The sequence below is a fragment of the Marmota marmota genome, unplaced genomic scaffold (genome assembly GCF_001458135.2).
Source record: "Marmota marmota marmota unplaced genomic scaffold, marMar, whole genome shotgun sequence".
Classification (NCBI taxonomy): domain Eukaryota; kingdom Metazoa; phylum Chordata; class Mammalia; order Rodentia; family Sciuridae; genus Marmota; species Marmota marmota.
The window spans coordinates 40,571,415-40,598,691 of NW_026000082.1; the positions used below are offsets into that span (position 1 = coordinate 40,571,415).

General features: G+C 49.3%; 1 protein-coding gene across 2 annotated transcripts in view; it reads left to right on the forward strand.

The window, feature by feature from the left end:
- The first annotated feature begins 939 nt into the window (after positions 1–939).
- Capzb (capping actin protein of muscle Z-line subunit beta) overlaps positions 940–27,277 on the forward strand; it is a 114,679-nt gene continuing 88,341 nt past the window's right edge. The window contains exon 1 of one of the 2 annotated variants that reach the window (XM_015485608.2): positions 940–1,049. In XM_015485608.2, the coding sequence (XP_015341094.2) occupies positions 960–1,049 (90 nt within the window). In that variant the 5' untranslated portion in view covers positions 940–959. The remainder of the gene's footprint in view (positions 1,050–27,277) is intronic. The other variant, XM_048816214.1, reaches the window with a different exon arrangement.

Genomic DNA, 27,277 nt, shown 5'->3' on the forward strand with positions numbered 1-27,277 from the left:
GCCCTGGGTGCACACCTTCCCTCCGGCCCGGGAGGGGCTGCGGGCCGCCTGGGTGGCCGGTGACTTTGCCGCCCCCGCCCTAGGTTCCACCTGGAGTCCTACTCTCCCCCTGCAAGTCCAGGAGAGTCTCCCCCAGAGCCCAGGCTGGACCCTTCTTCCCCCATGGGCCAGGCCAGGGACCCCTCCAGTGACCCAGCCATGGTCCCCCTTCTTCTTCCCTTGCCCGGGCTGGGCCCTCTACCCGGGCCCCTGCGGTCCACGCCAGTCCGTCGCTTCTCCCTGCCTTGGCCCAGACTAGGCCCCCCTCCCCTCACACTCCTTCCCTTCTCCGTGGCCTCAGTCCGTACCCGCGACAGCCCTTCCTTAAGTGACCTGAACCTAGATTTGTTTCTCCTCTCGCGCATAATTCTTCTTTTTCCTCCTTGGTCTTCAGTGTGGACCTCTCCTCCTCTGCTGTGGCCCCCTCTCGGGCCTCCCTGCCCACAGGACCCCCTCGATCAGGTTTCCCGGACTTCTCACCACTCTCAACGTAGCCTGCGTCAGCCCCCCTCTGTCCCCGGCCTTACCTTCCCATCAGGGACCTGCCCCCGACCCAGGTGTCCCCGACCCTTCACCTCCAGTGCCCCTTCTCAGCAACCTCTTGGAAGCTGGGGAGACGGGGAGACGGGGATGAACACCCCGGTCGGGGTGGGGGTGCCATCCCTTTTGGGGCTCCAGGGTTGCCTCTTCTGGTGAGCGAGCCAGGGAGGGAAGGATGGACGTCTGTGTGCCCGGAAGGCAGCGCCGGGCCGTTCCCGCGGCCGCCGATTCAGTGCTAGAGCGCGTCCCAGCCCAAGTGGGAGCAGAAGGGTTGAGGGTTGGGGAGCCCACCGGATTGGGATGAACGCACAATCCCCCTTGTGAGGCCGCAGCCCTGGGGGAGCCACCGGGCTCAGAGCTCAACATATGGCCTGGACACAATGCACCCTAGCAGGCGCAGCCTTCCTTTCCCCCTAAACTGTCAGCTTGTAAGGGTTGGAACTGCTGATTATGGAGGTGCTTCGGATCAGGTGAGCAAAACTTGAAGCAGAGATCTAGCTTCACTCGTGGTGTTTGTTTTGGTAATGAAGGCAGGCGTTGTGGGCTCTAGGCAGCAGGCTTCACATAGGCCCCCACAGGTAGGCCTGCCACTTAACCAACTGTGGAACCATCTGTAGGGGAGACCCAGGTTGGAGGGTCAGAGGGCTTCTGCCTCATGTGGTCAAGGAAGCTTTGAAGAAGGAACTGTCAGAGCTAAGGCCATCCACCTCCTGCATCAGGGTCCTGTGCTGGTGCCTCCTGTCCAGTGCAGGCAGTTATTTGCATGTGAACTTTGGGCCCCAAATGGTTTTGAGGATCTCAGTTCCTTGTTTAATCAAAGGATGTTGCTGTAGAACTAGGGTGACTAATTCAGACCGGCTTAGTTTTTTCTTGATGCTTTCCTGTATATTGATTAAGAACAGAGGCGTTGTCATTTTTAATACTATTGCTACAGGCTGAAACCTGGCCTATGGGGGGGTGGGCCTGGCTCCCAGCTTGACCAAGAAGGATTTGTCCGGGATAGTTTTGGGTGAGGACTTTAACTGAAGTTTTCTAAATGTGCTCTCAGGGCAAATCAAGGGAGGATGGGTGGAGTGGCCAGATGGGGTGCTCAGGGCGGTAGATCAGATAGGGAGGGGCAGTTCTCTGAGTGTGATGGAAAGTGCCAGTAATGACCCAGGAGGAGCATATGACAAAGAGTCCTGGCCTTGGCTCTCATCTGATAATCTGAAAAGACTGGAAGGGGTGGAGGAGAGGGCCTACCTTGTGCCACACACTGCGTCACCTGAGTGAGCTTATTTAATCCAGATTTGGGCATATGCTGTCCCCATTTTACAGGTGAAGAAGCTGAGGCTCAGGAGGAGGAGTCACATTCAGGGCATTGCTATGTCAGTGGAATAACATCTGGCCGGTTCTAAGCTGTGTTTTTTCCCATTGTACCAAGCTGCTTATATGTCCAAAGATATAACGAAATTGTTTAGAAACATAATAATGGGATGCTCAAATGTGGCAGGGGAGGAGCAGCATTTATGGTCTTTGGATTATGTGCTAGATTCTTTACATAGAAAGTCTTATTTAATAGAGAAGTCATGTGGTCATGCAGGCAATTTAGTGTGGGCCAAAACCTGAGCTCCTTGGGGGCCAGGATTTTTGTCTTGTGTTTTCCATGGCTGTATCCCTCCCTGCGGGCCAGAACAGCATCTGGCAGTGAGAGAAATGGTTTGGAAAGCCGGGTGCATTGGCCTGTGTCTGTAATCCCAGCTAATCCCTGCTACTTGGGAGGCTGAGGCAGGAGGATCACTAGTTCAAGGCCAACCTGGGCAGCATAACAAAATGCAAAGCCCCATCTCAAAAGAAAAGAAATGACTTGGAATATGTCTGTGTTCATGTTTGTGAACTTAAGTCACTTGGATTTCATATTCATGTCTTTCAATAACTTGTTCTTGGTGTCCTGTAGGCTCACAAATAGTTTCTGACTGCTTATTTTTAAATTTATTCCCTATTTATATAAGCTGATAAATCAGTATAGATAGTTGGGACAGGACGGAAGTGGTAGTGTGGGTCTGCATCAGAGGCAAATGAATTAGACCAACATGGTCCTGGCCGCCCCCCCTTCACTGGTGGGGATTGAATCAAGGGGTCACTTGCATGTTAGGCAACAGCTCTGCTGCTGAGCTACATTCCTAGTCCTTAATTTTTTTTTCTTCATTTTGAGATGGCTGGTTAAGTTGTTCAGGCTGGCCTTGAACTTGCTGCAATCCTTCTTCCTCAGCCTCCCGAGTAGCTGGGATTATAGGCAAGAGACACCAAGGCCCAGCTTTTCAGTAGTCTTGATGTTAGATAAAACAGATCTCAGTTTTCCATTGAGGAAAATGGGTTTGAGAATCTAAAATGCATTTGATTTGGGGGTGAATTCCATGATTTTTGTTGGCATCAGTTTCACCTTCATTGTTAAGAATGTATAAGCAAATGAAATTTATTTTCATTACCTTAATAGGTAATAATCTTACCACTGTCCCTAAGTGCTTTTCAGTTTCAAAGCACTTTTCCTAACACAACTGTAGCTTCTAATTTAGGGATTATTCTGAGAGCTATAATTCTGTACTTGATGGTAGGGCTGGAGGGGGCCACTCCGGAATTGTCATGCCAACCCAGAGGTGGTTTTGCCTAACAGGACCTGATAGGAGAAACCCCTCATATTATTACCAGGTAGAACAATAGAGTTGACACTTGTCTTGGTGGTCTTCTGGTGTGGATAAGATACATAGCTGTATTTAGACAGTCCTGTTAAAGCTGGCCACTTTTTGGTGAAATGCTTCTGAAAGTAGCCAAGGATCAATAGTTTGAGAATAAGAAGATGATAAGCCATGCTTTTGAAGCAGGTCTCCTTATTTATAGAGAAGTCCTATATTTTTACATTCTGTTGGGGGGGGGGGACAGATAACTGATGGCACAGGGATATGGTAGCAGGGCAGGTACCTGACCATCCTGAATCCTGCTTGTCAGGCTGGGAGATTTTACTGTTGGCAGATACAGAGGTGCGGCAGTGTGGCGGGGCCTGAAGTATGTATGTGTGAGGTGGCTACTCTGTGCTGCTTATGTGCTAGTGATGAGCAGGATAGACAAGGCTATGCACCCTCACAGCTTCCACATTGGGGGGTTGATCACTGTCACTCTTACGTAAAGTTTAAGGAGGAAAAGCCCTGTTTAGTGTAACTGCAAGCACATGAGCATGAGCTATGACAGGAAACAAGATAAGGTTGGGGCTTGTGCCAGGCTCCAGTCCCAGGCATTTTGGGGTGTGCCTGCTCTTGGGTCTCCCATTGCAGTGGAAGTGAATTGCAGATGCTTGCAATTGGTTCCTCTGCACATCTCACATACTCTCTCACCAGATGTGCAATCTCGTAGTGCTGCGGAAGTCCCGCCCTTCCAGCCTGGTCTCTGCCATTGACTGAGGATCTGCTGTGATCCTAAACCGTGATCCAGGTTATAACTCAGTCCCTGTTTAACTTAACAAGGAACCTGAAGCTCCAGGGGTTGGGTGACCAGTGTGAATGGCAGGCGTGGGATTCAGATCTGGGGCTACTTGATTACTGTGCAGGACTGTGGGAGGCAGGGCCCACAGTACAGGATCTTGTTCCATTCCCCTTGCTGCAGATCCGTCCAGTAAGGGTGGGGTGTGGAAACCTGAAGGATGGCACTGCAGGAACACCTGTGTTGGAACCAGCTAAAGCAATGCCATTCCCAGACTTGGGCTTTTACAGGTTAATATTTCCATGTGAGGAGGTGGAGACTTCACATTGGCTACTCTGCTGCTTATGTACCATGGACTCAGCGATGAGCAAGACACAGAAGCGTGTGTGCCCTCCCAGCTTCCATCGCTTGGGGTTGGTCATGTCACTGTGCTGGGTGCTTTGGCCCCCTGGATCATGTGCCAGCCATGAGCAGGATAGTCAAGGCTATGCACCCTCACAGCTTCCACGAGCAGCCAGTGAGGAAGGCTCAGCCTTAGGTGGGAGGCAGCATAGTATAAGAAGTTATACTTGGAGTACCTCCTTATGAGGAGGATTAAATGAGATGGCATGTCAAGTGATTTGACTTTACCTAGTGCCCATAATTGTGTAGAGAGTAATTTATCATCATGGTGGCAGATAAGGTGCAAAGGAGTATGTGGTTAGTCCCCCTGTAGCTAATGGAGGAATTGGGTTTTTCGACTCTAGACCCTGGCCCCTTGCCTGCACTCCCTACTGCCAGCTGAAGGCTGCTTTGAAGTGTGCTTAACTTTGGGCTGGGCTGGGTTTTGAACAGAGATCTTCATTAATTGAGTTTAAGACTTTGCATCCACAAAAGATAGTATTCCTTGAGCCGAGTATGCGCTCTTCTCAGTCCGGTGCTGTGTCTGTGCAAATGGGGCCTCTTTTAAGCAGAGGATCCTTGCCCTCTTCCAGTCTTGGAAAAAGAAGAGCAAGACTGGGGCAGAGCAGATGAGCTGTGTGAGAGGAGGGGCCCTGTCTGCCGCACCCTGCACTGGCTACCTGTCACTGTTAAGTGCCTCATCAACCCCGAGTGGGTGAGGATGAAGCTGAGAGGGGGCTGCCTTTTCTCTTGCTGCCTGTGATACAGGACATGGGCTTTGGAAGAGGGCATCTGTGAACTGAGTCCTGTCTGCCACAGAAGATCCCATCTCCCTTAACCTCGGTTTCTTGAACTGCAGTGTGAGGATATCATTTTATAGGGATACTGGGAAAAGGAAATTGAAAACTTTAATGTCCTTAATCCAGCCTGGCACACGGTATTAGCAGCGGTTATTACTTGTCTTATTCTGTGTCCTCTAGTGTAAGGGACACGAGTAGAAGATATAATCCCTAGCCTCTAATTCAGGGGGTGGGGGGAAGATGAGCATGAAAAGTGAAGTGCGGCCCGAAGGAAGCACTAATGGAAGGGGCTTGTGAAGGGCTGTGTGCATCTAGGCGAGGTTAGCATTCCACCTCCTCCAGGGATTGCCACCCACCCGTCCCCAGCCAGCTTGAGTGCTGGGCCTGAAGCTTGGGCAGACCTTGCCCAGGCAGAGGATGGGGTGGGGCACAGTGAGAGTCCACTCCACAAAAGCCAAGGTCAGGGGCCGAGTTAGCCTTGTGAGTCTGAGGATTGCAGAGTAGACCAGAGTGAGGGAGTGCGAAGCCTGAGTTGCTAAGCTAAGGAGTTTGCATTTGATCTGGGACAGTGTGGAGTCAGTGACATTTTTGACAGGGCAGGTAGAAATTTGAGGAGGTGGCAGAGTAGTGGTATTTTAGGAAGAGTCCTCTTGCTGTGGCATGCAGGAAGGACTAGGGAGGTGAAAGAGACCGGAGGGAGCAGGCATTCTTGGCCATCAGCCTGTGAGGTTTATGTGGGCTCTGGTCCCTGTGGCTGTGGGCTTGGAAGGGAAGGAATAGGGAGAGAGAGATAAAGATAGGAGGCAGAGTGAGACACAGAGATTTGCCACCTCTGGGTTGAGGAGCATGCTTCTGCCCCCAGCGCTCCCCTGTGTAGACGTTCTGATTGGACAGTTTATCGTGGACACACAGCTATTTCTGGTCAGTTTAAATCCTAGATAGTGGTGCCTGTGAAGGCTTGATATCCCATTAACAACTGAATGGGGATTCCAGCCTGGTTAGCCCAGTGATCAGCCAGACGCCAGCTGGCTCTTATCTGCCGGTTTTGCCATGTCCCAGAGCTCTAGTCTCTAGGCACACCGAAGCACCCGAGACCCCCAGTCTGCTGGGGGCGACTGCAGGGCAGCTGTAGGAGTGGCAGGAGCTGGTTTTCCTGGCTGCCTGTTAATATTATCCCACGCAGCCCTTCGAGACAGATTCTCACACTGTCCCCTTACGCACATCCCCGCTGCAGGCTGAGTGGCCTCTGGTGTCTTTTCTGTCATTTCATGCACCTGCCGAGCAGTCAGGTGGACCTCCGATTGGTCTTCAAGTTAAGTAGAGGAGACAGGGAAAGCAGTGCACCTAAGGTTCTGAAAGACCAGGGACAAGGGCAGAGCCAGCATGGCGGAGCTGCACCAGGGGACACTTCCTCCTGCTGCCACCCTGCCTGTTTCTGACATCTTCAAAACCTGTGGAAAGGAGCCTTCACTGCCTCTTTCTAGTGATCGGTTTCCTGTTCCCTAGTCCTCTTTCTTCCAAGGCAGCGTCCCCGGGCTTACCATTCACCTGCCACAGAGGAGTTGTGAGGATTGAGTGAGTTCACAGGTGAGCGGTGTAGACAAGCCTGGTGCCGTGTGAGTCAGAGAGGAGTGTGGGTTCCTTAGTGATCTTACTAACACGGGTCCATGGCTAGTGTTTTGTTGAACTTCCCAGCCATTCTGGAGGCAGTGCCGGCCCTTCGGAGCCCCCTGGAGGTGAGTCCCTGGTCTGAGAATGGCAGTCTTAGGAGTTAGTCTGGTTAAGCCAGAGTGGAGAAGAACCCAGCCCCATGTTCTTCCCACAGTGGAGGTTACAGGCTGTTGCTTCCACGGGCTCTGAACTTCTGTTAATCTGCTCTGTGACGCTTCCTCTTCTTGCTCACAGGACCCTAGTGAGTTAGGATCTGCCCTGAAACCATTATCTGATTTCACAGTACTGGTTTTTTTTTTGTTGTTTTTTTTGTTTTGGGGGGTGGGTATTGAATTCGGGCACTTGACCACTGAGCCACATCCCCAGCCCTATTTTGTATTTTTTAGAGACAGCATTTCACTGAGTTGCTTATCACTTTGCTTTTGCTGAGGCTGCCTTTGAACTCGAGATCCTCCTGCCTCAGCCTCCTGAGCGCTGGAATTATAGTTGTGCACCTCCACGCCTGGCCACATTACTGGTCTTATAAACAAGAAAATCCAGACCTTACATTTGTGAATTAAAATATCTTTAACCAAAAACATAGCCTGTGTATCACTTAAGGATAGGGACACATTCTAGGGAGAGTCCTTAGACAGTTTTCATCGGTTTGGGAACATCATAACAATGTACTTAGACGAACTAAGATGGCTACGATGTTGCTAGGGGTATAGTCTTATGGGACCACCATGGTCTTTGTAGCCGTCCTTGAGGAGTCATGCGGCATGTGACTACTTGTAAGGATTTGAAAAGATGCTTTTGCTTCTGCCCGTTGTGCTGGGGCAAATGCAGGGCAAGCAGCCCCCAGCTAGAACCGAGCCTGTGGCATTTCTTGGTGGTCCTGAATGCCCTTTTCCCTTCTCGCTGTAGCTGTAAGTGGCAGGTGGGGAGTTCGGGGCTGCCTTGCTCCTGTCGTGCTGCTCCTCCAAGCTTCTGCACTGAGGCTCAGGCCCTGATGTGCGACTCTGGTTTCGTGGGTGCAGCTTCCTGCATTGCAATTTTGTGCTCAGAAACTGGGAGGAGGAGCTCTTGTGTGCCACACCCTCTGGGGGAAAGCACAATCTGAGGGCAGTACAGCCACTGAAGGACCACTCTGGAATTCTCCCTGACCCATCTCCAGTTTGTTTTGATCTGTCCTTTGCTTCTCTTACTGCTTGGTGACCTTGGCAGGCTTGGATCAGGTTGTCCTTTAGAGGATTTCAAATGTGAGTGTCACTGCTCCCTCAGGGTGCACCCCGAAGACAGCACCTCACCTGAAATCTCTCTGAGGCACAGTGGGTGCAGACCCTCGTTGCCCTGTGACTTTGAGCCTCTGACTTTGTCTTGAGGAGTGCGCTGGCGGTACTGGCACTGGCAGTTGCCTTGAAACATCATCCTTTCTTCCAGGGGACACTCCATGTTCACCTTTGGAGTCTCCATTAGTCCCAGCAACATCTGCTTCCTATGCCGGGCGAAGCCTACAGACAGCTCCCCTTCTCTCAGCCCCAGCCCTGGGAGTCTGTTTCCTCCTTTCGCAGATAAGGAAACCCAAGCTCAGAAAGGTGCACTGGCTTACCCCAGGGCACCAGCCTGGTAGTGCCAGTTACCTTGCAGCCCATCCGGCTCGAAAGCTCATGCTGGTTGAATTCTGTCCTGCTTCACTGGGCTGCTTACTACAGATGAGGAAGCTGTGGCCAGGAGGTCTCCCTGGAGGTCCAGCCGCAGTGGCTGAAGAGGTCTGGATCTGGTCTGGAAGTTTGCTTTGGTTCAGGTGGTTGAAATGCAAGCAGTTGGATCTTGGTGGGCTGCAGTGTTTAGAAAGACACCTGCCGTGTAAGAGCGTTGGCTGGGTCTTGGCCTCCCACCAGAGGGGTGCGCTTGGTGGTGTGGCAGCACAGGTCTTTGTGCAGGAGTGCCAGAATCCCTAGCTTCTGCCTGTGACATGAGTGCCAGCGCGTTGTGTACTCACTGTGACAACCCTTATTGGGGGACTGTTGGTTGACAAAGCCTTGCAGGGTTCCGCTGCCTTTTTTCTGAAGCCCCGTCTCAGCCCTAAGCAGCTGGTACGAGGTAAGGCACAGGGCTTCGGAGGGGAGAGGCACGGTGAGCTGCTCTAGTGATCATTGACCTCAGGCAGGTGAAGGGTTCCCCTTCTGCCCGGTAAGTTTGTTTTTTATTATTAGGAGGGAAGTTAAATGATGATTCCCCTCAATCAGAGCTGTGACTGAGGTAGCAATGGCCAGTGTCCCCGGCACAGGCCATATTTCTCCCTTCCTGTATCAGGTTGAACCATGTAGGTCAACCTACATGATCATTTTTGTAGGTCAAAATGGGTTTTTTGTGTGGTTTGATCTAATTGAAAACACTAGCGTGAGCCCCTTGCAATACCCATGTGTCCTTTCAGGCCTGAGCTGTCCGCTAGATGTGGCTTTTCATGAGGCCAAACTAGTCATAGTGTCGGGTTGTTGGTCAGGACAGAGGAGCTAAGCAGGGTCTGCCGCAGGGATGAGGCCAGAATGCTTGTAGCTGTTTGTGCCACTCCTGGCCTCAAGGACCGTGGCATTGGGGCCTCGGTGGAACCGAGCTGTGGTGAGAACAGTGATCCTGAAAGTGGCTGACAGAGTGCTGAGCGCTTGGCCTGAAGTCCTGTGACCAGCCGCTGTGGGGTTTCTCAGTGGTCCCAGGCAGTCTCCATTCCTGAGTCGAGGACAGCAAAGGGAGGAGCTGGAACTGGAAAACCTGGGATCACGTCTGAACCATGCAGGCTTGGGCAGTTCCTTTTCTCCTTTCCTGGTCTCCTTGTTCATGAAACGGTAAGAATAAAAGTGATTGCTGTCTGGGGCCGTGTTTCATGGTAGAGTGCATGCCCAGCGTGAGCAGGGTCCCGGGTTCAGTCCCCAGCACCATACACAAAAGAAGCTATCTCTGACGAGTTTTATGAGGATTGAACAAATTAATATATGTAAAACCAGATTTGTGGTGGTATTAGCTATCACTGTTAACACTGATAATAGCACTATGTTATTACCGGTGACATGGACTCTCTGCATCGAATTAGAGCCAAAAGGACTTCACATGTGAATGCCCCTTTGCTTCGTGCTGGAGGGAGTTTGCCCTGGTGCTGATGCTGTGTGTCCGGGTGAGCTGCAAACCCTTGCTGGCTTTGTGGAGTGCATGCCTGCCACTCCAAGAGCAAGCTGTTTGAAATGGGACTTTTGTTCCAGGTGATAAAATAAACCACTCTTTTTGGAAAATGGCTTGATTTTCTTTTTTTTGTCCAAGAGCAAGTGGCCAGCCTTGGTGTGCCAGTTGTATTTGGTACCCAGAGCTTTTGAGGGGTCCAAGGCATAGAACTTATTGGACTCCTTGTGACCTCCTTCCCCCATGACGGGACAGTGCTTACTTTGGAGTGCATTTTCTCTCCTTCTGAAGGTGGCAGTTTTCATAGGTGCCCTTGGCTTCTGCTGGCCTGTGTTGTGTTTGTCCACTGTCACAGATTTCCTTGCCTCAGGGGTTTGTGCATTCAAGTTGTAGACATGCGTTTGATTTCAAGGTGTGTGGAGTGTTGGGGCTCAGGTGTATGAGGAGGGGTAGGATAGAGGAAGGCGAGGACAGAATCGGTGCTGTGGAAGCAGTGGGCGCGGGAGAGCCACGCAGCCTGACCGCATCCTTCACCCCTCCAGCCTCAGCCTCCCAGTCAGGCAGATGAACACACTGTGGTCATCTTCACTGGCAGGAGAGAGGATTAAGTAAGAATGGTGTATATAGAGGGCCGGAGCTCAGGCCGCACACATGGACACCTGACATGGGCTCTTTACTGTCCTTAGAAATTCCATCATTTGTCACGTGCAGTAGCAGCACTGGATTGGCTCTAAAAACCCCTGGATTAAGGTACACTGTAAATCTACAGGTCAGCTTAAGGAGAGGCCCTGACCTTCCGGTTTCAGTGTTTGCTCTTGGCCACGCCTCTGCACATTGCCCACAGGGGACTTGCCCTAGGCCAGCCTCTGGATACTGAACATCCTGGACACCAATGCATGGAATCATTGCTGTAGCCTTGTCTTGTCCCCATTTTGCTGATGTGGAAATGGGGGCTTGAGAGGTGGTGAGGTATCTTGGACGAGATGACATAGCTGGTGAGAGGCAGAGGTGGCCTCAAAACCCAGTCCCTTCTCATTCCAAACCTGCCTGGAGACTGGTCCAGGAGTGCCTGCCTCGCAGAGGAGGCTGCTTCATGTTGAGGATCGCAACGGTGTTCTTTAGTGTTTGTTAAACATCTGCAGCTGAAAATGAAGTGTGTTTGGTGGCTGTCCCTGGCTTTGATTTGATGACTTTTTTTTTAAACTATAATTTAGTCTTTTATTGATTTCTTCCAATTTTATTGTTATTTATATTTTTAATGGGCATGAAAATTGTAAGTATTGATGGAGTACCAGATGATGCTTTCATACATGTATATGTTGTATAACATTCAAATCAGAGTAAGCATATCTACTCAGAGGTTTATCATTTCTGCGTGGGTATGGTGAAAACATTCAAAATCCTTTCTTCTAGCTTTTGTGAAACCTACCATACAAAATGGTTATCTTTAGTCACTCTCCTAGGCAGTAGGACACCAGAACTTACTTCTTATACTTGACTGTAACTTAGCACCCATCCACCAGCCTTTTCCAGCCCTCCCTTCCTGGGAGCCCATCTTCAGATTTAGGAAGAATGGGTGTGTTCAGTAGTTGGGTCTTCATTTGAAAGTAGCCTTGTCTTCCACAGTCACCTATGACCTGCACTGGGGTCTGGAATCCCCTTTGAGGCCACGATTCTCTCTCCCCCTCTGCCTTTCTCTTCCTCCTCAGTGCAGGTTCAGGTGCTTCTGAGCTAATGGAGCCTACTGGGGAGAGGGCTGTGGTTGACCAGGCTGGCATCTACACGCGGGACCGACTTACTTCATGCCCTGGCTGTGCCATACTTGCCAGAAATGAGCCAGGGCGTAGCAGGTTCATCCCCAAGGATGAAGCCATCCAGAGGTACTGAAGGAGACCTCTGATCTCAGGAAGCTTGGAGCTCCAGGCTGGATGACCGCGCCTGCCCACAAGATGGTAGGATCTTAGCTCAGTTCCTGGCAGCCTCTGTTACTTCTCTTCTTCTTTTGCATGAGTGATATTCCTGGGAAATAATAGGTCCAGTTGTCACATTTTCTTAGCCACCCTGATTTCATTATATCATCCTTTAAAAACTTGCTTCTGAGGCAGTCATCCAAGGCTAGAATTCCCTTGTTTTGCCTCCCATGAAACTGGTTTTCAAGGCATTCTCGTGTTTCTGAGCTTTCTGAGTTCCAGGTGGGGAGCGCAGAAGCATCCTGGGAATTTCCCCAGGATTCTGCATTTGTTTTGGTTCTACTGTATCCTCGTGGTGCACATTGATCATTGAGAAAAACTGGTCATCATGGCCCCCAAGGAAGGGCCTTCCTGCCATGTAACCAATTGGCAGGACAAGACATAGAGTCAAGTCCTACACCTTTGTACAGTGAGCTCAAAGGACTTGGATCTTACTCCAGCATCTCTAAGGAAAGGAGAAGAATGGGGAAAATGGTTTCCAAGTCTCAGATGATGGGGGTTTGGAACAGTGCTGGTGAATACTCACAGCACCCATCAGGCCCCAGCTCTCGGCCAAGTGCCCTGCTCCTGTGCGCTTTAACTAGCATTTTACATGCACTGAATTCTCCTAAGCATGGGCTTCTGTGAATTTAGGACTTTATCTTACGAATTTAGGAAATTAGAAATTCTCTAAATTTACAGATTTTATGTAATTGCTAACAAATGGCAGTCATGTTTTGAACCCAGCTGCTCTGACTTGAAAGCCTTCCGCAACCTCTGCCATGTCATGGAACTTTGCTATCCTAGAGTGAGGGCTTGTCCAAGAACCCAGTGTAACCCCTAGAGCATCTGGGATTAGGACCTAACCCTGTAGAGTCGGTGTCATGCACTCTTATCTTTTTTTGCCACATAAACTCAGGTACAGGTGAAAGCTCATCTTGGAACTGGTCTCCCCAGTGACACTTGGAAAGGACCACATTTTTCAATGTGGCTTTATGAGAGAGCTGCGTGGCAATTGGTTTGACCAGTCCAGGATGCCAGTGGCTGAGATAAAAGAAAAATCTAGGGACAGGCTTGCCAGGCTCAAGCCTGGGCTCTGTAACCAGTAGTAGCTCCTGATTTGTCATCATGCACCTGGGAGACAGGGACTGCAGTGAAAAGGTTCTGGACAAAGTGGACGTCCGCAGTGGGCTGAGGGCACACTGCACCAGGGTGTCAGCAGCCAGGGAGGTAGCAACGTGAAGACCAGAAACAGCGTGAAAAGCATGTGTGATGGACAGTGTTGAGCAGATCAGAATCCACAGGTGGTCTGTATTCTGCAAGAAATTCACATTAAGAGCACCTGCCTTGGTGTCACGAGGATTGAATAAGTGGAGTCGTAGGCCCTCTACTGTGCAGCTAGTTAGAGCGGCATCTATCATCTCTGTATCCCTCTCCGCTCCTTTTGAATCCCTTCCTTGAGCTGAGTCCTCAGGAGTGGTTATAGGGCTAAAGGGAATAAGCATTTTTCTCTCCATTCCTCCCGGGCACTTTGCCCTAACAGGAGCACTCCGCCTCTCTGCCTGTGCCATCCTTGGGGACTCTGAGCTGGTCTCATCCTCCCTCCCCTCCCTAGCTGCACTTCCTGGTCAATTCGAGAGGGCTCCCTTCTTACAGGATGGCCTGTGCTAAGGTTAGCCTTCCTAGTTTTACCTATCCATCACTATGCCAGAACTATCATCAATTTTTCTTTAAAATTAGCCCCCCTTTGCCTGCTCTCCCTGGAAATGTAACCCAGGTACCCTGGCACCAAGCCACATCCCCAGTCTTGGTCACAGTGTCTTTATCATCTGATTATGCATCACCTGTTGTTGTTTGTGTGATGTTGGGGGGCTATTAGAGATCAAACCCAGGGTGCTCAGCTCTGAGCTACATCTTCATCCCTTTTTAATTTGGGGACAGGATCTTAGTAAGTTGCTGAGGCTGGCCTCAAGTTTGCAATCCTCCTGTCTCAACTCCTGAGCCACTGGGATTATAGGCAGGGGTCACCGCACCTGACAGCATAACTTGTTTTATTTGTGTTTCTGTTTGAGGCTGCTTTATTTAATATATATTGTTGATGAATTAATATGGAAGTCAGGGACAACACACTGACACCTGAACAAAGCAAGTATTTTCTAGATAAGTCACATCGAAGCCTTATTGTGCTTAGGGACATTAGGCAGCTGTTCAGAACTAAGCTTTGGGGGCTTTGAAAATAACAAAATCAACAAAAATTGGAAAAGTGCACACTGAAGTGGATCATGGCAAGGGCGCCTGTGCATAGTACAAGAACTGCAGGGAGAACTCAGCAGCACCTCCTCATCCTCACCCGGGAGCACGAACGCGGGGCGGCTCAGGTTCTGACTGCTCTGCACCTCTGTGAATGGCCATCAGAGCGTCAGGAGAACCGTGCACCTTCCACATTTGTGGGTTCCATGTATCCAGCCAGCTGCAGATCAGAAGTTTGGTCGGGGGAGATTGTGTTCACACTAAACACACAAACTTCTGAGCATTATTTCCTAAGTAATATTGGATAATAACTATTTACAAATCATTTACATTATATTAGGTATCACAGGTAAACTAGAGTGGATTTGAAGTCCACAGGAGGGTGTGTATAGGGTACATGCAAATACTAGCTGTGTTATATAAAGGACAGGCATCTGTGGAGTTAGTCTCTATGGGGGGTGGGATAGAGTGGAGAGGTGGGTGGTTCTGGAACTGATCCCCCTTGGATACTGAAGGATGACTGTATTGGTTTTGGAGTTAAAAATAAGTTGTATCAAGTAGGCGATTTGGAAATACAGAATTTGCATATAACAAGTATCCAGAAGCCTGTCCTGGGTACCACTCACAGGTAGAGGATTTACAGTGATGGTGCGTTAAGCATAAGATTTAAATGGATTCTTCCTTGCATCAACTGGTGTTTTGTGGGGAGAGGCTGGGGGAGCATGATACCTGTATTTGCTTTTCTAGGAAATGCGGGACTCTTGCTCAGAGGATGTTTGGGGAATCACTTTATTCCTGTCTTCCAATAGCCCAGGGCTCCTCCCTCTGGGGGGTGGTCCGGCTCCATGTGGCCAAGAGGACTGAGGTGTCCCTGGTGATCATATGAGGGCTCGTTCCCCTGTGGGCCCTGCCCTGCTGCCTTTTCAGGCTCAAGCTCCCATGTCTGATGCAGATGTGGGGAGGCCTTGTGGGGTGTTACCAAAACAGTCGTGGTAATCTGGACTCTTGTGAACCAGGACCCTTCGAGGCGGGTTCTGGCCTCTCTCTGTAAGGGAGTTAAAGGAAGAGTGCAGCAAAATACAGTCTGCTGGTGACATCTGAATCACTGAGGCCAGGAAATGGGTCGAACTCTTATTGCTGGCTCAGACGTTGCCGTCAGAGGGAGCATCTGGTATGACAGCTTTGAGATGGGGCGGCAAGGGGGGCCTGGGACCTAGGACTGCTTCCAGACCACTGAAGTTTGGTCTTCAGAATTTTGGACCTCAGCACATTGAGGGTGCCAGGACTGTCGACTTAGCCTGCACTAGCTTGGGCAGAGGACGGCAGGCACATCCATGACCTGGGTCCCCAGTCTCCTTTCCACCAGGGTGAGGCTCCGCCCCTCTGTTGCTTCCCTCCCCTCCCGCTCTTCTTTTTCCTTTTATTATTCCTCGCTTTAGCTGCTGCTGGAGCAAACCCAGGGAGTTGCAGGCCATGTTTGCCGACTTGGCCATCTCCCAGCACAGTGTTTGCTGGATTGGTGTGCTCCCTTTATTTAATGTTTGGCTTGAGCCTAGCACCACAATCGACTGTAGCCTCTTCCTAAGCAGAAACATCTGCAAAATCACATGTTTAATGTGCCAGCTAAACTTTATGTGTACATATTAAAAATAGGTAATGATAAGCTTCATTTACCCATGTCCCCCCGAAACCTCTCTCAAACCCCAACAGTCTGCGCAGCATACCCTGAAAACGCTGCAGAGGCATAGAGCGCACTGTGCAGGTGTCTGGAGCTGATGTGCCGTGGGGTCTTGAACTGTCCCCTCCTCCTCTGCACCTCGATCTCTTCTGCATGTTGGACATGTGAACACCAGGGTCCCTCCAGGGTCAAGAATTGCAGGATGCTCTTTGGTGGTCCCTTTGTGGTTGGGTCCCTGGTTGGTCTGACAGCATCTGGGTCATGAGGGACCTTAAAATTCTGACCTGGATGTGTAATTCATGGCTCAAAAGGTAAGAGATTTAAAAATACTGCGGATCAGCCTGGGTGCCTGTAATCACAGTGACTCGAGGGGCTGTGACGGGAGTAGCACAGGTTCAAGGCCAGCCTCAGCAACTTAGCAAGGCCCTCAGTGACTTAGTGAGAACTTGTCTCAAAACAAAAAGGGCTGGGGGTGTAGCTCAGTGGTGAAAAGCATCTCTGGGTTTAGTGCCCCCCACCCCAAACTGCAGCTCAGGAGCAATTTGTACATGTGCTTCATGTTTGTATTTGGGCTTCAGCTGTCACCACTTACAGGCCAGCAGCTTAGTCCATGTAGAGAGGAAAGGCTCTGGGGCCAGGCAGTCCTGAATCCCTGCCTCCCTTTGGCTCCTCCTTCTAATGTGGGGGAGGGATGACCCTCTTGGAAGGGCTGCTGTGGTGGTGGCAACCAGGAGCTCACATCGGCCTGGTCTGATGTGGACGCCCCGGTCCCCAAGGCTGGATGATGTAGTGGTTGGTGTTGGACGAAGGTGTAAATCATGGTTTCCGGAGCCCAAAATCCTGGTCTCTCCACTTGTAGATGTGTAGACTTGGGCGTGGCTCCCTGGCTTGGGTTCCTCAAGCTCTGTCAATGCTTGTATGCGCCACACCTGTCAGTTTTATCATTATTAATGAGATAATAATGAGTAATAGCACTTGGGGTGTATTAAGTGGAGAATAAATAGCAGCTTTTCTTTTTCTAACATGGTGCCCAAACCCCAGGACAGGGAGTGCTGGCTTCTGGACAGAGAGCAGATTTCAAAAATACATACGTGTCTTTGTCCCTTTGGACTCTTACAACAAAATACCTTAGATTGAATAATTTATGCATAGCAGAAATGCATTGCTCTCAGTTGTGGAGGCTGGAAGTCCAGAATCAAGGTGCCAGCAGATGGAGGGGCTGGGAGCGTCCCTTCAGCCTCTCTTACAGGGATGTTAACCCTGCTCACGTGCGAAGAGCCTGCATGGCCTCCTCACCTCCCCAAGCCCCACCTCTTAACTTGCATTGGGGGTGCAGATTTAATGTTGATTTTGGAGAGACAGCAACATTCAGACCATAGCGTACCTGAACACTGTATAAAGAAAAATCTCCTGACCTTGTTCCCTCCCTCATTGCCTGCCCCAGCCACCCCAAATCCCTAGAGGACCACTGTCAATATTTCATTTTTATGTTTATTTTTAAACATTTTGTTTTCCATTAACATAATAATTACCCTATAAATGTTCCCTCATTATTTTATTAAGGTATTACATAATAAAATCTACGTGTGTGTGTGTGTGTGTGTGTGTGTGTGTGTGTGTGTATTGAACCCAGGACCTTGTGCTTGCCAGGCAAGCACTCAACCAACTGAGCTATATCCCCAGCCCAGATCCACTAGTTCTAAGTGTCCAGTTTGATGAATTTCGGTAATAAACATGTAGCTGCCACCATGATCTAGTTATAGAATAATTCCCTTGCCCTAAAACATTTCCTGTTGCCCAGTGTGGTGGCACATGCCTGTGAACCAGCTGCTCGGGAGGCTGAGGCATGAGGGTGGCAAGTTGGCCAGCCTGGGCTACTTAATGAGAACTTGTCTCAAAATTAAAAGGGTTGGGTGTGTGGCTCAGGAGTAGTGTGTTGGCTTCCTGTCGCATCCTTGAGGCCTTGGGTTTGATCCCCGGTTCAGCAAGACAGAGATGGCAAGACCTGTGCCTCCGCACCTGCTCTGCATTCTCTCACCTGGTGCTTGACAGCCAGGGCCCGCTCTGTCGCTGTAGTTTTGCTGTTTTATGATTTCATATAAGCAGAATCATACAATGTATGGCCCTTTGTCTTACCCCCCGCCTTTGTTGTTACTGGGGTTGAACCTAAGGACGCTCTACACTAAGCTGCATCCTCAGTCCTGTGGGAGACAGTCTCACTGAGTGGCCGAGGCTGACCTCCGACTTTTCATCCTCCTGCCTCAGCCTTAGGAGTGACAGGGATTGTAGGCGTGAGCCACTGCACCTGACTCTTCCATTTTGTGTGAATTCTTTCAGATTCAAGTGGCAAGTGTTCATATTTTCTTTTCAACTGTGTTTTATTTTTTAATGGATACATGCTAGTTGTAATTATTGGCGTGCCCTGTAATGTTTCTGTCAGTGTGTCCTGTGATGTTCATGTCAGGGAGCTCATCTGTCTCCTCAAACATGTATCATTTCTTTTTTGTGAAAACATTCAGAATCCTTTCTTCTAGCTTTTTCAAAATGTGCAGTACATTGTCAATATCTGTAGTCACCTTACTAATACAGTAGAATACCAGAACTTATTGATTTACCTAACTCTTAAAAACCTATCCACCAACCTTCCCCATCCTTCCCTCCCCTAGTTCTCCAGGTATTAGTATTGTTTTTGTTTTATTATTTTGTGGTGTTTCATGATATGCATGTATCACTTAGCAATTGGTGAACATCTGTCCAGCAGTTGATGAACATTTGGGTTGATTCCAGTTTTAGGATATGATGAATAATTTTGCCATACATCTTCATGGCTGATTTTGGTGTGGACATGTTTCTTAAAGCATAACAAGCAAATACAAATGAAGTCTCTCTCCCCCTTTGTTGGATAGAGTGAAATATTTCACACCTGCCTCTTTACCTTCTGTCCTTTAAAGGGCCTTTCTACTAAATGAGAAGATGCATTTAAGTCATGTATCTTAGAAGGAGCCAAGGTGCCAGTGGCCTTCTGGCTCCTGGAGGGGGGTGCCAGGCTGCTGGGACCCCAGAGGAAGGTGGTGCAGGTGGACATGGTGGCCTCGTGTCCTGGCAGAAGGCATTGCTTTCTGGGTCATGTTCTAGCTAGCAGGGTTTCTTGCCTTCCAGGCCATTAAAAGGATGAGGATGAGGCTGTGCTGGTTTTAGGTGGGGTGTAGGAGTATTTTTTGGCATCAGAATTCAATTGTAGAGGAAATTAGCTTGTTTACCAACTTCTAAGAAGTCACATCCTGTTGCAAACCACAGGTGCTTTGTAGAGGTAAGAGATCCAGCTTCTTCGGGTACTTTGATGGCAGCAAGTCTTGGTGAGAGAGTGGCTGCCCTGGCTAAGTGTCCAGTGTGCCGATGAGGAGAACAACAGTGCAGGGGCTGCAGAGAGGACATTTTATCGGTGTCATATTGACTTTCATCCGTCCTCAGTCCCCACGGCCTTCTAGACCTCAGCCAGTCCCCAGTCATAACGCTATTTTGAACTTTCTGAGGGAGGTTGTACCTGGCAAGAAAATTCAGTTTTGTATCAAAAAAAGAAGGCCAGTGAGGTCTTACCATTCTTGTAGTACTACTAATGGGCAGGAGGATTTAGGAAACGAAATCTGTTGTTTTTAATTACTAGGCACCGTGTCGCACACCTGAAGTCCCAGGTGACTTGAGAGGAGGAGGCAAAAGGATCACAAGTTCAAGGCCAGCCTGGGCAACTTAGCGAGACCCTGTCTCAAAATAAAAAATACAAAGAACTGGGGATGTGGCTCATTGGGAGAGTGCCCTGGAGTTAGTCCCCTATGCCAAAGTGGGGTGGGATGGGTGGAGCTGTTTAGTGAAATCTTCCCTATCTGTAGCCACATGTGGCCCTTGAGCCCTTGAAGAGAAGCTCATATGATTGAGAAATTGAATATTTTGTTTTATTTAGTTTTTTTCTTTTTGCATTACTGTGGCTTGAACCTAGGGCCTCCTGCATGCCAGGAACTGCTAACACTGAGCTGCTACACCCCTGACCCATTTTTTAAAATTTGAAACAAGGTCTAAGTTGGTCGTCTGGCCTGGAGCTTGTGATATTCCTTCCTCAGCTTCCCAAGGAGCTGGAACTACAGGCACTGTGTTCAGCCTTAAACTGGACCTGTTTTTAATGATTTTTTAAGCAGATTAGTTAAATATAAATGTCATTTTCCATTGTGGTATTTTATGTCGCATGTACTGTCTGGGTCCTGCTATGTATGAGGCATCATGGTAACTGCTTCCTAGAGAAGCGGAAGTTACCCAGCATACTTACCTTCCCTAGGCCTCAGTTTCCCCCTTTGTCATGAGGATATTGGACTAGATGGGCTTTTTAAAGCCGCCTTGTGTAGTAATTTTTATGATATTGCCTTTATTGGAACTAACAGACACAGCATCTATTGATTGATTGCCCTGCGTGCCCTGAGTAGTACTCAAGACACTAAGAAAACCATTAGCTCATTTAAATATACTGATTTAATCTTCATTCACCCTAATGATCTAGATGGTTATTCTAATGTTCTAGATGAGAAAAATTGAGGCTCATTGAGGTTACGTAATTTCCTTCTAACGTTGCCAGTTGACTGTCAAGTTCATATTTCTACTCAGGTTACCTCAGTTCAAGCTCATCTTCAGTTAAGTCTTTCTTTTTGCAGTGGCTATTTAAAAAATAGGTTGTTTCCTGAAACATTTGAAAGTCTTATTTTAAGTAAAAATTCACTCAGGTTTTTATTAAAAATAGACTGACGACCCAAGTGCTCAAGTTGGGGGTCAGGGTCCCGGAGGGTTTGGGATTGGGAATGAGGTGAGCAGCAGGCCAGCTCAGCTGACACGGAGGGCTGCTCTGTGAAGCACACCCACAGCCACCACCACCCCCTGCCCATGCCCCCTAGGTGCCAGTGCCCAGCTCAGATGGGGTGAAGCCTGGCTTCTGTCGGGAGCTTTGGGGAATGGGGGAGGGCTGGAGGAAGGAAGAGGCAACACTTGATCTCATAGGCTTCTCTTGTTCCCCGTGTGCCCAGAGCAACAGAGACCACGGTAAACCTGACTGTCGGGCGCCTGAATGTCGATTCTGCTACCTGTGCTTACTGCCTGGGTGACCTTGGTGAGAGTCACTTCATTCTCATACCCACTAGCAATTCTTCGAGGCTCGTGCTGTGCTGGGGCCCCAGGAGTGAGAGAGAGAAAGTGCTGCTTGCTGGGTCAGTCCAGTGTCAAGTGCTACCTCCTGGGACTGTTTGAAGAAAGAATGAGGTAAAGGCCAATATAGCTCCCGGTGCTCCCCTCCAGAAAGACCAGTAATGCATTTCAGATCACATGCTGTACAGATTCAGAGCACTGTGGACATCATTGACCAACAGTGGGTCTTAGTCAGGGTCCTTGGCTGCCTGCAGATAGCTGTAGAGGCTCTCCTGAAGGAGGGGGCTATCCTGAAGAAGTAGCATGTCTGTCCCCTGAGAAGAAGTGTGGCTGGCTGGTAGGTGAGGCTCTAGTGCTTTGCTCAGCCCTAGTGTGGGTTTTGAAAGCAGTGGTGTTTCTCCTACCCTTTCCTTTTTCCAATGAACTCTGCCACTTGGGAATTGTAAAGTAGATCCTGGGAGGCTGAGCAAGGGGTGGTAGGGAGCTTAAAAGAATAAATCTATCAAAATAGGTCTCTTATTTTCTCTTTTAAAAAATACTCTAATTTCTTTATAGTTTTTCTGACTACAAAAGTAATATTTAGGTGGGCATAGTGGCACACACCTGTAATCCCAGTGGCTTGGGAGGCTGAGGCAGGAGAATCCCAAGTTCAAAGCCAGCCTCAGCAATTTAGCTAGGGCTCTGAGCAACTTAGTGAGACCCTGTCTTTAAATAAAATACAAAAAAGATCTGGGGTACCAGGAAAAAAAATAATACTTATTCTATTTATTTGTCCCCCCCCCCCCCGCCCCAGTATTTGAGACTAAACCCAGGATACTACCGAATTACATTCTCTTTTCATTTTAGATAGGGTCTTGCTGAGTTCCCAAGCTAGCCTTGAGCTTGCAATCCTCCTGCCTCAGCCTCCTGAGTCATTGGGATTACAGGCATGCGCCACCATGCCCAGCATATACATATTCTTTGTAAACCTTGGAAAGTGGAGGACCCTCCCCCCACCCCAGTTCTATCAGAGAGATGGCTAAATGTCTGATGCCCGTCTTCATCCAGGTGTTTCTGTGTATGTGCTAATATTATAAAGAGATTCCACCCAAACAGATAGATGTTTATTCAGCCTGCTCTTCAGTGTTCCTTCCTCTCTTCCTCTAAGCCCCTTTTCTGGGTACCAGGAATCGGGGTACTTCATTAATAAAATTAGTCTCGTCCCACAGCCAGAAAAGGAAGTAGACTTCCTCTAAGATGCTGGCTTGGAAAAGTGGGACCTGGTTGAAGATTTGAGGAGGCCTTTGGAAGAGCGGGCAGAAGTGAGAGGGAAATCCTGTGGGTAGAACTTCCCAGGTGGCGCCCCCCACACGCTGCTCTCTGGGCTCTACGCGCTGGCTCTTCTGTCCTGCTGAAGAGGTTCTGCCCTTGGGATCTGAAGTGTGGCGATGCCACCTCCACTTTGTAGCTAGTGGAGCCTGTGCCTTTCAAAATTGGGCTTAAATACTGTGTGGTGCAACCGACTTTCACTAGCTGTTTTTCTATCGGCTACTTTAAATCCTTTTAGCAGGATTTCTCTACTTTTTTGGATTACAAAATTCTAAGGATGACTTTAAGACTGATTGTGTACCCACGTGTATGTGAGGATTATGTTAAAGAGTGGTGGTGATATACAATAAGGATGAATTCTATGAAAGCCTGAGGTTATCAGAATTATTTTAATTATTAAAATACTAGGTTGAACTACACAAAATTGCCATTTTTGTAGCCAGAAGTGGTTGACCACTGGCAATTTCATATGATTCATCTTAATAAAGCTTCATTATAAAAAAGCTTGGGTCATGGAAGGAAAAAAAAACAGTTGTAACAGTTTGATATTTTATAAGTCCTTTCATTTCTCATGTACATGTGGTTTTTGGTTAGTTATAGCCATAGGCTCTATCTAATTGCTTCTTTCTTTTAAAAAAATAATGTGACCCCAGACTTCCCCGGTTATTAGAATTCTTCCTGGCCCTCTCTCCTACCTGCTGGCTCTCCTCGGGGTGGGATCGAGCAGCCGTTCCCGTGATGCTTGGCCTTGGGGTTGCCCCCCGGAGCTCCACTGTGCACAGGTTTTCGGTGACTGTGGTTCTTTCTGCGGTTTTCTCTATCTTTGGATTTTTTTTCCTAGGACGGATGAATAGAAGTAACATCACATGTCAGGGTGTGCACACTTTTCCAGCTCTTGACAAACACTGTCAGGTTGATTTCCGGGTGTCCTGCCCGCTCACAGTGCTCCTAGCAGCATGTTAGTTCATTGCTTTTTTGTCAACATAGGGTGATTTTCCCCCAAACTTCTAATTTACTAAGCAGTAAATATTTCCTCATTTTTCATTTTTATGTGTTTGGTTAATAAGATTGAATATTCTTGTTCACGAATGGGTTTCCTAGTTGTACTCAGTGTCATTTCTCCCCACCTTTGAGCCGTGTGTGTATATATGCTTCTACCCAATTAGGGAATTAAAGTAAGACTATAAAAAAGAACTCCTGTGCTGGGTGCAGCAGTGGCGCACACCTGTAGTCCCAGCGACTCAGGAGACTGAGGCAGGAGGATCACAAGTTTGAGGCTAGTCTCAGCAATTTAGCAAGACCCTCAGCAACTTAGTGGCACGTGTCTCAAAAAATCAAAGGGCTAGGGATGTGGTTCAGTGGTAGAGTTCCCCTGGGTTCAGCCCCCACTACCAAAAACAAAAGAAAAGAGCTCTGTGAGGGTGCAGAATGCATTCTCCAATGTCCTTTCAGTGCTGTTGCTTGGGGAATGAGAGGTGCCTAATTAGTGCAGATCAAGACTGAAGCATACACGAGGGTCCTTGTCTGTAGTCCCAGGGGCTCACTGCGATTTCTGTGCCATCTTCCACTTTGAACTATTCTATGAATTTGGTTGAAATTTGATCACATTACAATATGGCTGAGGGCCTAATTAGCCATAAACCTCAGGAAGTTCAAAAATTAAGAGTCCATTAATCCTAATGCCCCTCCCTTTGTGAGTGGCTCTGATTCCCCTTTGGTTTGCTTGACTTTCTGCTGAGCTGCTTTTCTGACAAGACTTGGGTGGAAGGATGGCATTTTGCTTTGCTATGTGCCCTCTAGTCCTCACGTGCTGACCCCGCCCCCTCAGGGTCTCCTTCTAGTCCGAATGCTGGTTGTAGTGCCCTGTCCAGGTGAGCATGGGGTCCTTGTCAGTGCCCGTGCCTTCCATAGTGCAGCAGCCCCTGCTGTCACAGTCCTGTTGGAGGTGCAGTGGCGTTCCGTGTTGGGTGGCAGATTCCCGTGGCCTGAGCAGTTCCCCTTTCCCAGGCAGACCAGCAGGTACGCCTTAGGAAACAGTCCGCAGGTGTTCTGCAGCAGGGGTGGCCTGTGGCTCAAATGAACCCCTGCATGCTGGGGCGCCTTGTCTGAGTAGGGGTCTTCTGTGTTCCTTCCGGGGCTGCCCAGAGCACCTGCATTAAAGAACGCAGGACTGCGCGAGACCAGGGCGGCAAGGTGCCAGCCTCAGTTGGTGGGGTTTAATTTTCTTTTTAAACTGGTTTCCAGCAGGCCACCTGATTTGTCATTTGACTTGGACCTGCCCCTCTTTTTCGAGGTGTTGTTAGTATTCAGGGGTTTGTTTTGTTCTAATCATATTGTATTATCTTATCCAAAGACCCCTCCATCGAGTCACCTCGAACCCACTGCTTTCTTTGGGTGCTTGTCTCTCTCCGGCAGTGGGGAGGCCGATTCCTTTTCCTTGGGGAAGAGAATCTCTCGGTTGTTGCCTTTGCCAATAATAAAAATGTTGGCGAGCCTGGTGGCAAAGCTTTTTCGTTGGATTTTTCACATGAACCACATCAGAAACGCCAGGACTTCTCTTTGTGTCCGTGATCACACCAGTTCTTCCCAAGTCAGCACCTCCTCATCACTCTCAGGTTACCAGTGTCAGTCTTGGTGAAGTCAATAATCTTGCCAGGCTCCACATCAGTCTGGAGGGTGTCATTCACCTTGACCAGGGCCAGGCAACGAAGGGCCTAAGCATTGGGGTCACCTGATGAGGGATTCCTTTGGTGCCCATAGGATCCTTCACACTTTGCAGAGCTTGTAGTTGACTTTCTCAGGGGTAAGATGATGAGGAGCACAGGATCCTTGGGTGTCAGCGGTCAGGTGGAAGCTCTCCCTGGTCCCGTCAGTGCTAATGACGTCCATATAAACCAGCAGGATAGCTTGCATCAGCTCGGCCCTGGCCATCCATCTTAGCCAAATGCTGCCTGCGAGTCCTGTGCTTCATCTCCGTTGGGGCATACTTGGGTCTGTTCCTAAAGACAAGGATGAGAGGAAGCCATTCTCTCATGTGCCTTCTCCTTTACCTGGTTCCATTTGTACAGCTGCAGATTGTTGTTTGCTCTTAGAATTAAGTGCCTTGCATTTAAGAACCCTGTGAAGCACAGGAAATTGGTCTTTATTTTTCCCACATAAATAACTTGCTCTGAGATTGTGATTTCTCTTCCCTGGGTAGCTCTCCAGGACTTTGATCAAACAGGATTGCTGATCTAAAGGCCCACAATGGCTAGTAGATAATAGGAGTAAGTCGGCCAGACCAGGGGCCCAACACGTGGCAAGCCTGTGACACAGGAGGGCGCCCGTCATGGCTGTGCTTCTTGTCATAACCACCACTGTGTGACAAGATGAACTAAATCATGCATATTGAGGAATAGTGGCCCCGGCCATAACAGGGTGGGGGGTGGTCAGCGAGGGAGGTCTGCTTTCTGACCCTTTAGTGGCCATGCAGAAATCCTCTCAGATTGCCTTATAGAAAATAAAGCTTAGTTTCATTTTTTGAGTTGAAAAATAGGGCCGGGCACAGTGGTGCATGCCTGTAATCCTAGTGGCTTTGGGAGGCTGAGGCAGGAAAATCAAAGCCAGCCTCAGCAACTTAGTGAGGCCCTAAAGCAACTTGGACTGTCTTTAAAAATGAAAATATAAAAAAGGGCTAAGTGGTTAAGCACCCCTGGGTTCAATCCCTGGTATCCCTGGACTGTCACCGTAGTCTGTGGTGACATGAGCCTTTGGGGATCCCAGCTGTCCTGGTGTTAGCAGTTGGTGGGGTCAAGTCTTTGGATGCTCTTACTCTCTGGGCACAGATGGGCCTTCCCTATTTTTCTTTTCTCTCTGGAGCTGGGGTGGAGCCTGGAGCTCTCCGCTAGCTACACCCCAGCCCCTCCTGTTTCTTAGGTGGATCCCTGTGTTCCCTCTTGACCTGGGTGCCCTTGCCCTCTCACCAACAAAGGGCAGATTTGCCTGTGGGTGCTGCTGGGCTCCGTCCTTGGCAGGCAGCCTCCAGTGGAGCTCAGCTGGGCCCTGCCCTCGCCACTGCTTCACTGCGGCTTGACTTCCTCTCTGCAGGATGGACGTCCCATGATGTCAGCGCTCTCCAGCCTGGTCGGCCGATCTTCCCTTGACCAGAGTTTGGCTTTACCCTCTGGCTCCCGCAGATGCCACCATAGGCGCTGTCATGCCCTGGGGCATTTTAAACACCATCTAGAGGACTGGGCAGTAATTTTTCAGGTGCCTCATCCAAAAATGCTTCTGCCCTTGACCGCAGCTCTGGGGTTCTCCTTCTGAGTGAGTGCATCCGAGTAGTTTTGAGAACTTGGTGACAATGGTGTTCTGCAGTGAAGCTGCTGGCTTCTTGGAACAGGGTGCAAACTTGCAGCAAGGCTGTGGGCAAGTCCCCTTGAATCACAGAGCCTCCATCTCCTGGCTGTCAGTGGGGGCCGCTCACTAGTGTGGCACACAGTGAGCACTCAACTAACAGTAGTCCTGGTGACCCCACCCAGTGCTGGGGTGAAACTGGGGGCTCTACCATGGCGCCACCCCCTCGCTCCTTCTCATTGTGTTTTCAGGCAGGGTCTTGCTGAATTGCCCAGACTGGCCTCTCATTTGCAGTCCTCTTTTTCCACCTGCTGTGAGTGTAGCGGGAACCAGGGGTGCCGCAGAGGTGTGCTGCTGCTGGTCCTGCCCGCCTCTCCTGGCGCTTTCCTAGCTGAACTTCTGCACTCCTTAGTTTACTCCTGATTTTTTTTCCAGGACCTCCCACTAGAGTCCCTGGCCCTAGAAATCAGTGTATCTAAGACATGGGGCCTCTCCTCCAGGATCCCCTTCCTATTCTGGCAGAGAAGTCTGCAGTC